Below are 13612 nucleotides of genomic sequence, written 5' to 3'. Positions count from 1 at the left end.
GGTGGTTAAAGGAATTTGCAACACGCACTGCATCGCAATCTTTTAAGTTCATTTATTAGTGCCACGAGTAGGCTTACATTAACACTGCAATGAAGTTACTGTGAAAATCCCCTAGCCGCCACACTCCGGCGGCACCTGTTCGGGTACACTGAGGGAGGATTTAGCATGACCAATGCACCTAACCAGCACGTCTTTGGACTATGGGAGGAAACTCATGCAGACACGGGGAGAACGTGCAGACTCCGCACAGACAGTGATCCAAGTCGGGAATCGAACCTGGGTTCCTGGTGCTGTGAGGCAGCAGCGCTAACCCACTGTGCCACCGTGCCACCCATCAGGCATAATTTAGTCATCATTGGATATGGAGACAATGCCAGGGCACTGACTAGTTTCAAAACTTAAAACCCCTGTTTAAGAAGAGGGGTGAGGCATAAACTGGATGACAACTGTCTGTGTGGAGTTTTCATGTTCTTCCCGTGTCTGCCTGGGTTTCCTCCGGGTGCTCCAGTTTTATCCCACGGTCCAAAGATAAGCAGGTGGATTGGCCAAGCTAGAATGTCCCTTAGTGCCCCAAGATGTGTCCTTTAGATGGATTAACCGTGGTGAATGTGTGGGGTTATGGGGATAGGGTGGGCGGGGGGGTGGTGGTGGGGAGAGGGCCTGGGTGAGATACTCTGTCACGAGAATTGGTGCAGACGCGATGGGCCGAATGGCCTCCTCCTGCACTGAAGGGATTCTATGATCCTAGGACAGGCCAGTCAGCCTAACAGGTTGGAGGAGGGGGGGGGGGGGGGGGGAGTGTGGGGGGGATTTGGTAGAAACCCGAATCTGAGACAAAATTAATTGTCATGTGAAAAAGCCATGGGTTCATAAATGACAGCTGGCATCAATGTGTGTTGTCTGGCAAAACCTGATTGAGTTATTTCAGTAAATAATGGGGGCTGGATGAGGAGAATGCAGTTGATGTTGCATATGTGGATGTTCAAAAGACATTTGATAAAGTGCCAAGTAATAGCTGCCGTCAACATTGAAGCCCGAGGCATTAAAGGGACAGGGGTAGAAAGCATATAAAATTGTCTAAGGGACAGAAAGCAGGCAGTCGCAGTAAACAGTCATTTATCAGACTGGAGGGAGGTATACGGTGATGTTCCCAGGAGCTGGTAATTAAGACAATTGCTCTTTTTGATATATATTAATGACCTGAACTTGTGCTTACAGGGCATAACTTCAAAGTTTGCAGACACAAAACTTGGAAACACAGTAAAGGGCGAGGAGGCAGGCAGTGGGCTTCAGGCAGACATAAAGAGACAGGCAAGTGGGCAGCCAGGCAAGCAGGTAAAAGTGAATGCTGGGTGGCCGGATGCATTTTGGAAAGGCAAATGACATGAACCAAACAGCACAGTTTTCAAAGGGGTGCAGGAACAAAGAGATCCAGGGGCTCACACACACAAACTTTCAAAATGATACAGGTTGATAAGACTGTTAAAAAATGATAAGATGCTGGGCCTGATAAACTGGAGATGCAGAGCATATCCAAGGATGCTGCACTAAACCTTTAAAAACAAGAGGTGAGGACTGCGTCCAATCCTGGGCACCAAGCTTTCAGGATGATGTCAGGACCTAGAATCATAGGATCCCTACAGTGCAGAAGGAGGCCATTTGGCCCATCGAGTCTGCACCAACAACAATCCCACCCAGGTCCTATCCCCTTAATCCCTTGTATTCACCCAGCTAATCCCCAATATGGGTCAATTTAGCATGGCTAATGCACCTAACCTGCACAGTGTGGGAGGAAACCGGAGCACCCGGAGGAAACCCACGCAGACATGGGGAGAACGCGCAAACTCCACACAGAAAGTGACCCAAGCCGGGAATCGAACCAGAGTCCCTGGCACTGTGAGGCAGCAGTGCTAACCACTGTGCCACCGTGCCACCCTTGACCTGGACGAGGATGCAGTGGAGATGTGCAAGAATGACATCGGGGTGAAGGAACTCCAATGAAGTCAAGAGACTACAGCAGCTGGGGTTGTTCCCATTGGAGCAGAGAAAGACCAAGGAGCCATTTACTGGAGCTGTTCACAATTCTGACAAAGGATGATCGGGTGGGTTGGGAGAATCTTGTTCCACTGGCGGCAGAGTCAGTGACAGTGGAGTGCACTGTCTGAGAGGATGGTGGAAGCAGGTTCAATAGGAACATTCAAAAGGGAAGTGAATATGGACTCGGAAAGGAAAGACATGCAGGGCTACGGAGACAGAGCGGGAGAGAGAATTCATTGGCTAGCTCTTTCAAAGGGTTGGCATAGGCACCATGGGATGAATGGCCTCCTTCTGCATTGCAAGGTTCTATGATTCTGGGTGGCTGACTGACCTTACACACATCCTTTCCCCATGTCAACTAATGGAAAATTGTCTTAACTCCAAGGCAATCTCCCTCCATTAGATGCCATGTTTGTGGCATATCTTTGGTTTGATTTGATTTATTATTGTCACATGTATTGGGATACAGTGAAAAGTGTTATTTCCTGCGCGCTGTACAAAGTATACCATTCATAGAGTACATAGGGGAGAAGGAAAGGAGAGGGTGCAGAATATAGTGAGCATAGAATGAGAGTGGGATATAGAATTAGAGAATGTGCTGGGTTCAGCTCACTCCAGCACCATCTTATCTGTGCAATTAACTTCTTTATTTGCTGGAGATTCCTTGTGCCCTTTCACGTGTTTAGCTCGGCTAAATTAATGTGAGAATCCATGTTGGCTGGGCTACTGTGTGTGGGATAGAAATTTTATTAACTTTTATTTTTCTACCCTGCCGCTGCAACCGGTGTCTCGCTATTATTCTGAAGTGGCAAGGAGAGGCCCAGAGTGTCGGGATGGCCACCTCATTTGGGACCAGGTTATCGAACGGTCTTGGCTCGATGTCTCCCTTCAGTGAGAACCGCAGCCAGCCTCGGCACTGATGAATTATGGCTTCAAGTCAGGTTATAGACAGTGTCAAGACAAATTAGACGACAGGCTTCGGAGAAATTCTCTAGAGTAAAGGAAATGATGTTCAGAGCAAGGCTCGCCGAACATATACATCAGTTAATTTGATGGGATTACACATACATTAAAACATTAATCAGATGGACTTGTCTTGTTGGCGCCAAACAGCAACGTTCGAGACACGGCGGCACAAAAAAAAAACCAAGAACATTTAAAACAAAACATCCTTACCTGTTTGGATGATCATCACTTAGCATTCTTAAGAATTACTTCTACAAAACCTTTGATTCAAGATGAAACAGAGTATCCCCAGACATTTTATCCCCCCGCCCCAAAAAAAGGTTCACAGAAATACAACTGATGCGTGACAAAACAACGTTGATCGCAGCACCACTTGTTGGCTCTGGAGGACATTGCAAGGCAGCCATGAATCCATTCCAGCTTCAAGACTTCCTTCTATGTTCCTGAGATTCAGTGGCATGGCTATACTGGGGAGATGGTAGGGGAGGAGTGGTCAGGAAGGGGTGGGGCGATGGCATTCCCAGAATTCCATGGAGATTAACGGGGTATCGAGGTTCCCAAGATTCCCAGTTAGCCTGACACGTCCAAGCTCTCTCTCACCACCTCTCCTCCCCCATCCTTTCCCGGACCGTCCCACTTCACCTCCGCCACCCACATGCCTGAAACATCTGACCTGACAGCGGGCAAAGAAAAATCTTCTTCCTTCAACGCAGAGCAGCCCCCTTTCCCCAGTTACAGAGGGGAGTGCTAATCCTCAGTGATCCAGTTCAAAGGTTTCAGCATACATGGATTGGTAGAAAGACCCTGTTTAAACTTGCGGCTAGGCCACAAGGGCCCGGACTAAAGCCTGCTCGCCCGCATCTCCCCCTCTGCCAGAGTGGTTCACTCCAGCAGGGATTACACTAGCTCCCCACTAGTAGGTAACTAGTGACCCGACCCCGCTGGGGTGAGGGGGGGACAATCGGGGCATCCCCAGAGGGTCGGGCGGTGGGGGGTAGTGCCCCCTGGGCATTGGCACCTTGACAGTGCCAGCCTGTGCTCCCTGGCATTGCCAAGGGGCAAAGTGCTAATGCCCAGGGGGCGGGGTCTGATGGGGGCGGGGCCCAGTGGGGCAATCGGTGGGGGGTGGGGAGGTCCCGCAGCCACTCTGCAGACAGGATCGGTAGGGGAAGGAGGGAGGCCAGCGATCGGGGTGGGCTGGGGGGCTGGGGCAGGGTCAGCCAGCTGGGGGGGTGGGGTCGGGTCAGGATTAACAGGGGTGGGGAATCGGAGGGGGGGGAGGCAGAAGGGGCTGGAGATCGGGGCGGGCGAGCAATCGGGCCATGGGAGGGTGGAGAGCCATCGTTGCAGAGGTTGCGCGGCTGGCCAGCAATGGGAGGCCAGCAGTACAGGGCCACTGCGCACGCGCCAGTCTCGGCATTGACAGATCAGCGCATGTGCAGTGACCCACCCAGCGCTATGCTGCCGGCCTCTCCAGCAGGAATAGGCCCCGTCCCCTGATTTATAATGATATTCACGCTAGTGCCCTCTGCAGTGCACAGAGTGTGGGAGATTCTTCTCTGATCTCCCACTGAAAAAAAACAGCGTGAATTACTCCAGCTTTCACGCGAATTCGCGACTTAGAATCTTTCTGGGAGAATTCCGGCCTATGTTTTTAAACTTAAATCTGGGCAATTCTGAGATCATGAAAGCTGAGTTGGCTGAGGTGAATTGGCAAATTAGGTTAAGGGATTGGTCAACAGAGACGCAGCAGCAAACATTTAAGGGGATATTTCAGAATGCACAGAATAGATACATTCCAAGGAGTAAGAAAAAGGCAAAGGAATGGACCCATTATCCGTGGTTAACTAAAAAAGGTGTAACAAACTTAAAGAAAAGACATAAAAGCAAATTACTGCGGGATGCTGGAATCTGAAACCAAAAGAGAAAACGCTGGAAAATCTCAGCAGGTCTGGCAGCAACTGTAAGGAGAGAAAAGTGCTGACATTTTGAGTCCAGATGACCCTTTGTCGGAGCTTTGGACTCGAAACGTCAGCTCTTTTCTCTCCTTACAGATGCTGCCAGACCTGCTGAGATTTTCCAGCGTTTTCTCGTTTGCTTAAAGAAAAGGCATATCTTTTTGCGCAAAGGCGGGTGAAAGGTCAGGTGATTGAACAGAATATAAGGAACAATAAAGGATGACTAAAAGATTAATAAGAAGGGATAAGTTGGAGAATGAGAGAAAACGTTTTCACAGTAACTTCATTGCAGTGTGAATGTAAGCCTACTTGTGACGAATAAATAAACTTTACTTTTACTTTACTTTAGTCAGAAATGTAAAAACAGATAGTCGGAGTTTCCATAAATATTTAAAAAGAAGCGAACTAACAAGGTGAGTCTGGAGAATTGATGATGAAAAAACAAGGAGATGGGAGATAAGCTGAGCAGGTACTTGGCATCAATCCTCACTAACGGGGATGCAGGTAACATCTCAGAAGCAGCTATAGACCAGGAAAGGGAAGGGAGGGAGGAACCCGGGAAAGTTCCAGCCACCAGAGAAACGGTACTGAGCAAATTGTTGAATCTGGGGACTGACAAGTGTCTGGGTGAGGACGGGGTGAGGACAAAATTACCATCCGCTTACATGAGGTAGAGAAGGAAAATCTATCTGCATCAGCTGATGATACAGGGAGGGGCAGGGGGAGGCACAGATTTAAGGTTTTGGGGCAAGAGATGCAGGAAGGGTGTGAGGAAGAAGCGTTTTTACGCAGCAAACGACAATGATCTGGAGCTCGCTGCCTGTGAGGAGGGGGTTGGAAGCCGAGAAAAGCAACAATTTCAAAAGGAAATTGAGTGGACACTGGTCTCGAAGGAAAGGAACTTGCAGGGGCTAGGTGGGTAGAATAGCGGAATAGTTTGCTCCATGGAGAGCCGGCATGGAGCTGATGGGCCAAATGGCCTCCTTCTGTGCTGCAATGACTCAGTTGGGTGCACCCTCACTGAAATGAACAAAACAATTGGGCCTGCAACACAGACGTAAGGCACGTTAGTCAAATTCTGCAGCAGTTTTGTTGAAATGTGTAGGCAGAAAGAAGGAAGGTTAACACCATGCTCACCTCTTTCCTGTACAGGCCGGTGGTTACCAAGCTGGTGGGAGCATCTCCTCTGACGATGGTCTTCAGCTTGAGGGCCTGAAGAAAAAGAACGTCTGTGCTATAATACTCTGTCGTGCCGTTAGCGCTGCATTCTTACTCTGATTGACATCATGAGAGAGAGCGAGCGAAGGAGGCCTGGGATCAGTGTGCCAGAGCATCACAACATGGACATCATCACCTTGGCAACTATCACTGCTCTCAGGTGACACACGGGCCAAAAGCAGAGTGCGCTGGGGATTTTATTTGCCTAACAGCTGCATTTTGTCAGTCCAGCAGAACAAAATAGGGATTAAATGCTACGATTATTCTGCACCTCTCTGCCAGCTGTTTGAATAAATTATCCTGTAAAATTAGAAAGATGTTACTGCATAATTAGTGTTATCAAAAGGAGGACGTCACAATTCACAGGGCTTAATTAATCAGATTTTCACAGGGGACAGAAGTGTGAATATACAGAGTGGAAAGCATGGCGGCACAGTGATCAGCACTGCTGCGTCTCAGCACAAGGGACACGGGTTCCACTCCTGCCTCGGGTCACTCTCTGTCTGGAGTTTGCACATTCTCCCCGCGTCTGCATGGGTTTCCTCCGGGTGCTCCGGTCTCCTCCCACAGTCCCAAAGATTTGCATTTCCTCATTAGTGTAGTGGTTAGTATCCCCGCCCTGGGCCAAGTGCTGGCAAGTGGGATTAGGTGGGCAGGTCAGAGCCTTTCATGCAGACTCGATGGGCTGAAGGGCCTGCGATTCTATGTGTGGGTTAGGTGGATCGGCCATGCTAAATTGCCCCTTAGTGTCCCAAGATGTGTAGGTTAGATGGATTAGCCATGGGAAATGTGTGGGGCTATGGCGATAGGGCAGGGTGGGATGAGATACTGTGTCACAGAGTCAGTGCAAACTCAATGGACCGAATGGCCACTTCTGCACTTAGAAAGCGATAATGGAAGCCCTCAAACTTCTACACGATGTGAGGGGGACTGACAATGTGCCGAATCCAGGTACCTCCCCATCTAAAAGGGGGGCTAATTGGAGGATGAGTAATCCTCGTCTACCAACTGGCGGTGCTGATAGAGACCTAGAAGCAGGGATTGTCCCTCTGAACAAGGTGGAACACCCCACAAAATGTGAGGGTTTAAAGAGAAATAATCAAGAACGTACACCATTAGGGAGGGAGAGAAAGGATGAAGCAAGCATTTGAGTTCAAAGAACCTTCAGAAATATAGCGAATTAAGAACAATCTTTCGAATGACTCCACGATTTATTTTTGTGTACGGTTTTAATAAAAAGCTTTGGACTATTCACCCGTATCCTGTTTCAGGTGGCTGTGTTGACGAGATCAGGTTCGCACGGTCATGGCTGACTCTTGAACTCATCACCAAAATCGTCAACAGGTTTGAGGGCCTCAAAAGCCATCAGGCAGGAGCCTTCCTCTTCGACCATTGTCGAAATTGAGGAACAAATAGCTCCATTGAAATCCATCTGTCGGTGAGTGCAAATACCAACTGATTGGCCGTAAGTAGGTTAGCACCGGTACTAACCTCTCCTGACTGTATTGTGTGGATGCAGAGTGAAGCACGTGACACGGCTTCCAACGAGAATAGGCCTGTGAATCGATTGAATTAAACAGCTAACTGATGGAACTTACTTGGCCCACTCTAACAAATTCTGCTTGGCGTGCCTCTTCCTTTTTCCGGGCTGATTTGGGCGACTCTGGCAGCACGTCGCTAAACGACCTCCTGTTTAACATGTTCTGGGTACATAACAGAAGGACGAATTAGCACCTCTGCACAAGATCACATCAGTTCAGTCAATTCACCGAAGAGGCACTGCATGTCCAGCAACCTCGGGCTTTTACTCTGTGCAACTGATCTCCAGCAGGCATCCTTTTTGTTCTTTTTGAGCAGGGAGGCCACAAACTCAAATGACCGTCACCAATTTTTAACCTGTCCCCAACGTTTCAAACAGGTCCTGACAGCAGTATCTCCTCAGTAAGCCACTACCGAGTCCGTCAGTGTGCCTGATGGATAGCATTTGCAAGGTACAAATGAATAGACAGGGAGCCATGTCATTGTCGTCAATATGTAAAGAGTCATTCATCTGTTTTTATTGGACTTTGCTGACATAACTTCAGAATTATTACTCATAAAACCCTCGTACAGCCCTCTGTCAATGTACCTCCCTCACCCTACAGTGTACCTTTCTCATAATGCCAATACGCAAAAAGTTAATGGTGATTAGAATTGCTGTCTCTCACTGGCCAGCCAATAAGCCACTTGGGGTTTAACAGCCGGTCAAAAAGCAGGCAAGTTATTCTATACAAAGGGAATTAATGTTTCAGCAAAAACATCGAACTAGTGTATTCCAGCACAAAAGAACACTGGACTAAGTTACCTTCCTGCTTGTAGGTAGCAGGAATATCGGTAAGTCTTTATAAATGGCAGATGGGTTACTACCTAAAAATTAAATTGAAAGAGTACGAACCCGCTTTATTGTTGCATCATAACCTATAGGATGCAAAACTACTCATAGAACATAGAACCGTACAGCACAGGAACAGGCCCTTCGGCCCACAATGTTGTGCCGAATATGACGCCAAATTAAACTAATCCCTTCTGCCTGCCCTTGGTCCATATCCCTCTATTCCTCGCATATTCATGTGCTTATCTAAAAGTCCCTTAAACACTCCTATCATGTCTGCCTCCACCACCACCCCTGGAAGCGTGTTCCAGGCACCTACACTCTCTGTGTAAAAAAACGTACCCCTCGCATCTCCTTTGAACTTCCCCCCTCTCACCTTAAGTGCATTCCCCCAAGTATTAGACGCTGGAACTTTACCACCCCGCCCACCCACGGGAATTGGAGCGGGTGAGGGCCGGAACATGGAAAGGTTCGTTGACCTCGGGCGGGATTTTACGGGTTTCGGGACGAGCGTGGCCGGAAAATCCACCCTCCAATTTTGGCGAGAAAGATGGTGTCAACTTTCAGCCAATCAGAAAACAAAGATAGAATCATGCAATCAATATTTATCCGCTGGTTATGTTGTTGCCCGTGGAACAGCATAAGCCAATCGGAACTTAAGGACAGTGCACTAACATGAGTATTCACATTCTTTCCTTCCAACGCTTAAAAGCTAATAGAAATCTTCGACTGTACAATAAAAGTTCTGCTGTCTTCTTCCTTTGCAAACAATTACTTGGAAAATACAGAATGGCTTTTTGGGGTGGAGTTGGTAACCTGGCAGTGGAGTTGGTGGCGGGGATTGAAGACACATTGTGGGCAGCACAGTGGCACAGTGGTTAGCACTGCTGCCTCACAGCGCCAGAGACCCGGGTTCAATTCTGGCCTCGGGTCACTGTCTGTGTGGAGTTTGCACGTTCTCCCTGTGTCTGCGTGGGTTTCCTCTGGGTGCTCCGGTTTCCTCCCACAGTTCAAAGATGTGCATGTGGATTGGCCATGCTAAATTGACCCTAGTGTCAAGGGGATTAGCAGGGTAAATATGTGGGGTTACGGGAGTAGGGCCTGGGTGGGATTGTGGTCGGTGCAGATTCCTTCCGCACTGTAGGATTCTATGATTCTATGAATTGCTGAAATTTTCCAGCCCTTTCCATTGGCGGGATCTTCCAGTCCCGTCCACCGTGACCCCCTGCGGCATGTTGCCCATCGGTGGAGGGTGCGGGGCACACAAAGCCCCAGTGACATCGGCAGGACTGGAAGATCCCTCTGCCGCTGGCCATTAGCAGGCCACCTTCACTGCTGGAAAATAGGCTGTGGGGAGAGGGGGGTAGAGGTAGGAAATCTTTCCCCACGTCTTTGGTCTTCCTAACGTTTAATGGTGGGAATTTCTACTCCTCCGGAGGAATCCAAGCTTCACACAGGAAGGTTGAGCTGGTTTTCCGTTCGAGGCCAAGAATTTGGGAAGATGAATAAGGTGTCAGTGTGGAGCCATCATGGATAAAGTGCAGTGGCTGACAATGAATTGGCTGTGCCAATAATTCACCCGAGCAGAGCGGGAAATCAAACCGTCCACACACAAGTGGTGTGGAGGTTTCCTGACGTTGGACAACCCATTTCTGAAAAAGGGAGAGAAGGAACAACTGCTGGAAGAGCAACAAAACAGTGACTGTCACGTCCGTTCTGTAGAGTTGGCAGCACTGCTACTGGTTTTAGCTGATGTTACAAAAAAGATGAAACCATCTTTGGAGACTGAGCAAGGCAGAAAGGTGAAAAGTCCCGCCAGCAGGAAATCACCATATCCCTTCATCCCTTTAGCCACAAGAGCCACGTCCAGCTCCCTCTACAACATATCTAATCAACCGGCCCCAACAGCTTTCTGTAGTAGAAAGTTCCACAAGTTCACAACTCTCCGAGTGAGGAAGTTCTTCCTCATCTCAGTCCTGGATGGCTTACGCCTTATTCTTAGACTGTGACCCCTAGTTCTGCACTGTCCCAACATCGGGAACATTCTTCCCGTACCTAGTCCAGTCCAGTCCTGTCAGGATTTTATATGTTTCCATGAGATCCCCTCTCATTCTTCTAAATTCCAGTGAGTACAAACCCAGTCTCTCTTCATATGTCAGTCCTGCCATTCCAGGAATCAGTCTGGTGAACCTTCGCTGGACTCCCTCAATAGCAAGCATGTCCTTCCTCAGACTAGGAGATCTAAACTGCACACAGTACTCAAGGTGTGGCCTCTCTAAAGCCCTGTATAAAGGAGTGATGTGCACAAGGCAGACCTCAGTTCACTCGAGACTTTGAGAGTGCAGCAGACGTAGCTCATCTGCCATAGTGCTGTGCTGCTAATGTTGTACTGAGCACCCCCCTGTTGGAGCAGACTGCTCCATGCCCTTCAGCTCAATGCCAAGCTGGTCTTTATGGACAACACCACACTGCAAGGTTCATGGACCATTCACTCCAATGGTCTGAAGAGTGACGGAGACCTCAGTCCCGGGCCCGCTAATGATATTTCAAATACACGTAAAGTCCTGTTTAAATAATTTATGCACCTCCCCGTGGATTTCCGGCGTGGAGCCGACGCCGCCGGAAATCCGGCACTGGGCGACATTTTGTTTATAAAACACACCTCACTGAGCCCGTGGATCGGGCCCCGCTTAAATCTCCCGGCCCACTGCCCCGATTTTTTTAATGCAGCGGGATGGGAGACTCTCGGTCCTGATCTCCAGTGGAAAACTAGCTTAGTGTCACAGTCAAAATCTTACATAGAAACATAGAAACTAGAAGCAGGAGGAGGCCATTCGGCCCTTTGAGCCTGCCCCGCCATTCATTTTGATCATGGCTGACCATCGAATTCAATATCCTGATTCCCCCCTTCCCCCATATCCCTTGAGCCCCAAGAGCTATATCTAATTCCTTCTTGTAATCACACAACGTTTTGGCCTCATCTACTTTCTGTGGTAGTGAATTCCACACATTCACCACCCTCTGGGTGAAGAAATTTCTCCATCTCATTTCTGAAAGGTTTACCCCTTATCCTCAAACTATGACCCCCTGGTTCTGGACTCCCCCGCCATTGGGAACATTCTTTCTGTATTGACCCCTGTCTAACCCTGATAGAATTTTATTTGTTGCTCTGAGACACCTTCTCACTCTTTAAAGCTCCAGTGAATATAATCCTAACCGATTTAGTCTCTCCTCATGTGACAGACCTGCCATCCCAGGAATCAACCTGGTAAACCTTTGCTGCGCTCCCTCTATAGCAAGGACATCCTTCCTCAGATAAGGACACCAAAACTGCACACAATACTCCAGGTGTGGCCTCACCTCACCTTAATCAAAACACACTGACTAGGAAGAGAAATTATTTCAGGTAACAAATTTCAAAGCCTTGCTGTATCCCCTCTCACCCTCATTTAATAAAGACAGACAGCTGATTGTGATCGAATAGTTCAGATTAAAATTTCATATTGTCCCACTGATGGAACCTTATTAAATATTCACTTACATGCTGGTGGTATGTTGCAATGTACAATGTGCCAAACGGGTTTAAAATCTCATTCATCACAATAATACATTTTTTAATATCAATCAAAGATGAATGACTTTCACAGTTGCTGTTTACAAGCTTATCCTCTATGATACAGTATCATACTTCCCCATGTCTACCTTTTACGGCTCGGTGCTGCTACAGATCTGCGATATCAGTTAGTTTTAATCTACAACTGAAGCTGTTTTCAAATCATTCCTAATTCCTTGCTGTGGCTGAAGAGGAATTTAAGGGACCATTTGCTTTGGCCTGTTTCAACTGATTGTCCAGAACATTATTAGGGAACACAAACAAATAATTGCTGATTGCATCATTGAAAAAAACCAAAATTAGTTGTACCTTTAACCTACAGTCAAATTTGTATGGAAGTACAATGTTTAGCAGCATCCTAGCAAGAGTGTTTGCTGGAGCAAAGAATATAAGGTTTCGGATACTCCTTAGGGATCGTTTTGTTTAACTGGCGGTGGTAACCTTCCATCTCGTATGTCTACGCCGTGTTGGTCGACTTTCTGTGTTAGTGTCTAATGTTTGACCGGGCAGATATAAAGCATGTCAGTGACAGTTAAAATTAAGTTAGCAACTTGCAGCAACGAAGACCTAAAATGATTTATAATTGCAACCATTTTCAATGACCGTCAGACAAGACACAGTTCGCCAAAAAAATAAGACAGAAATGGAAAGGAAGGACTTGCACAGAGGATAGGGGAGAGGAATTGTTGGCGCGTTGACAAGCACGCACGCACAGTACACGGGGTCAAGCAGCTGCCTGTAATTCATTATTGCTCTTGCAAAGATGTATGATGTGACTGTTAAACATATTGATGCACCATCGCTCGTAAGTCATGGATTTCACTTCAGCCGCCTGTTAACTCAATTCTTTTTCTTTTATGCCACGGGTGTGTCGATTCCACACATGACAATGATCAATAGACCTTGCAGCACGATCTCATAAATGCAATTTTTCTTTCGGTTAGAGACAGGGTGACGGCACATAGTTAATCACTTTCAAAAACCATGCTAAGTTGGCAGATGCAGTTAACAAGTGACAATGAACATTATCAACATGGGCAAAGCAATATTAAACCTTTGAGGACAAAATTATTTTGTTGTACCAGCCATCTGGGACATCGTCCCAATTTTGAGGGTCAGTTTGGAGAGGCAGGTTTTTCCGTGCTACTCAAATTCAGAATCTTTCAGCGGTTGCAGGAACCAGTGGGACTGTGCACAATTTAAAAACAAGAATGATACCCAGGGAATCGAGTCTCAAAGGATTAATATATGTTTGGCTTGCATTACTCGTGATGCTGTTGCAATGCATTAAAATTGCCAGTCTTGGTTTACAAGAAGGAATGCTGATGCATTTGGATGCAAAAGGAGAAGATAAATGATCTCACTGTTATCCAGCCTAGTTGGATTTCATTCATTTCCTAAGGAAGAAATGTGACATTGAAGAGTCGTTCACTGCATTATGCGCATAAC

The 13612-nt window shown here is 47.5% G+C and overlaps 1 protein-coding gene across 10 annotated transcripts in view; it reads right to left on the bottom strand.

The window, feature by feature from the left end:
- garnl3 (GTPase activating Rap/RanGAP domain like 3) overlaps positions 1–13612 on the bottom strand; it is a 443046-nt gene that overhangs the window by 87044 nt on the left and 342390 nt on the right. For 7 of the 10 annotated variants that reach the window (XM_078226419.1, XM_078226423.1, XM_078226417.1 and 4 more), the window contains 3 exons: positions 13528–13560; positions 7778–7882; positions 6099–6173 (listed from right to left, as the gene is read on the bottom strand). In XM_078226419.1, coding sequence (XP_078082545.1) covers positions 6099–6173; positions 7778–7882; positions 13528–13560 — 213 coding nt within the window. The remainder of the gene's footprint in view (positions 1–6098; positions 6174–7777; positions 7883–13527; positions 13561–13612) is intronic. The other 3 variants (XM_078226420.1, XM_078226424.1, XM_078226421.1) reach the window with 1 other exon arrangement.

The sequence above is a fragment of the Mustelus asterias genome, chromosome 13 (genome assembly GCF_964213995.1).
Source record: "Mustelus asterias chromosome 13, sMusAst1.hap1.1, whole genome shotgun sequence".
NCBI classification, from domain to species: domain Eukaryota; kingdom Metazoa; phylum Chordata; class Chondrichthyes; order Carcharhiniformes; family Triakidae; genus Mustelus; species Mustelus asterias.
The sequence above is the reverse complement of the archived record's forward strand: the minus strand, read 5'-3'. Positions and strand labels throughout refer to the sequence as shown.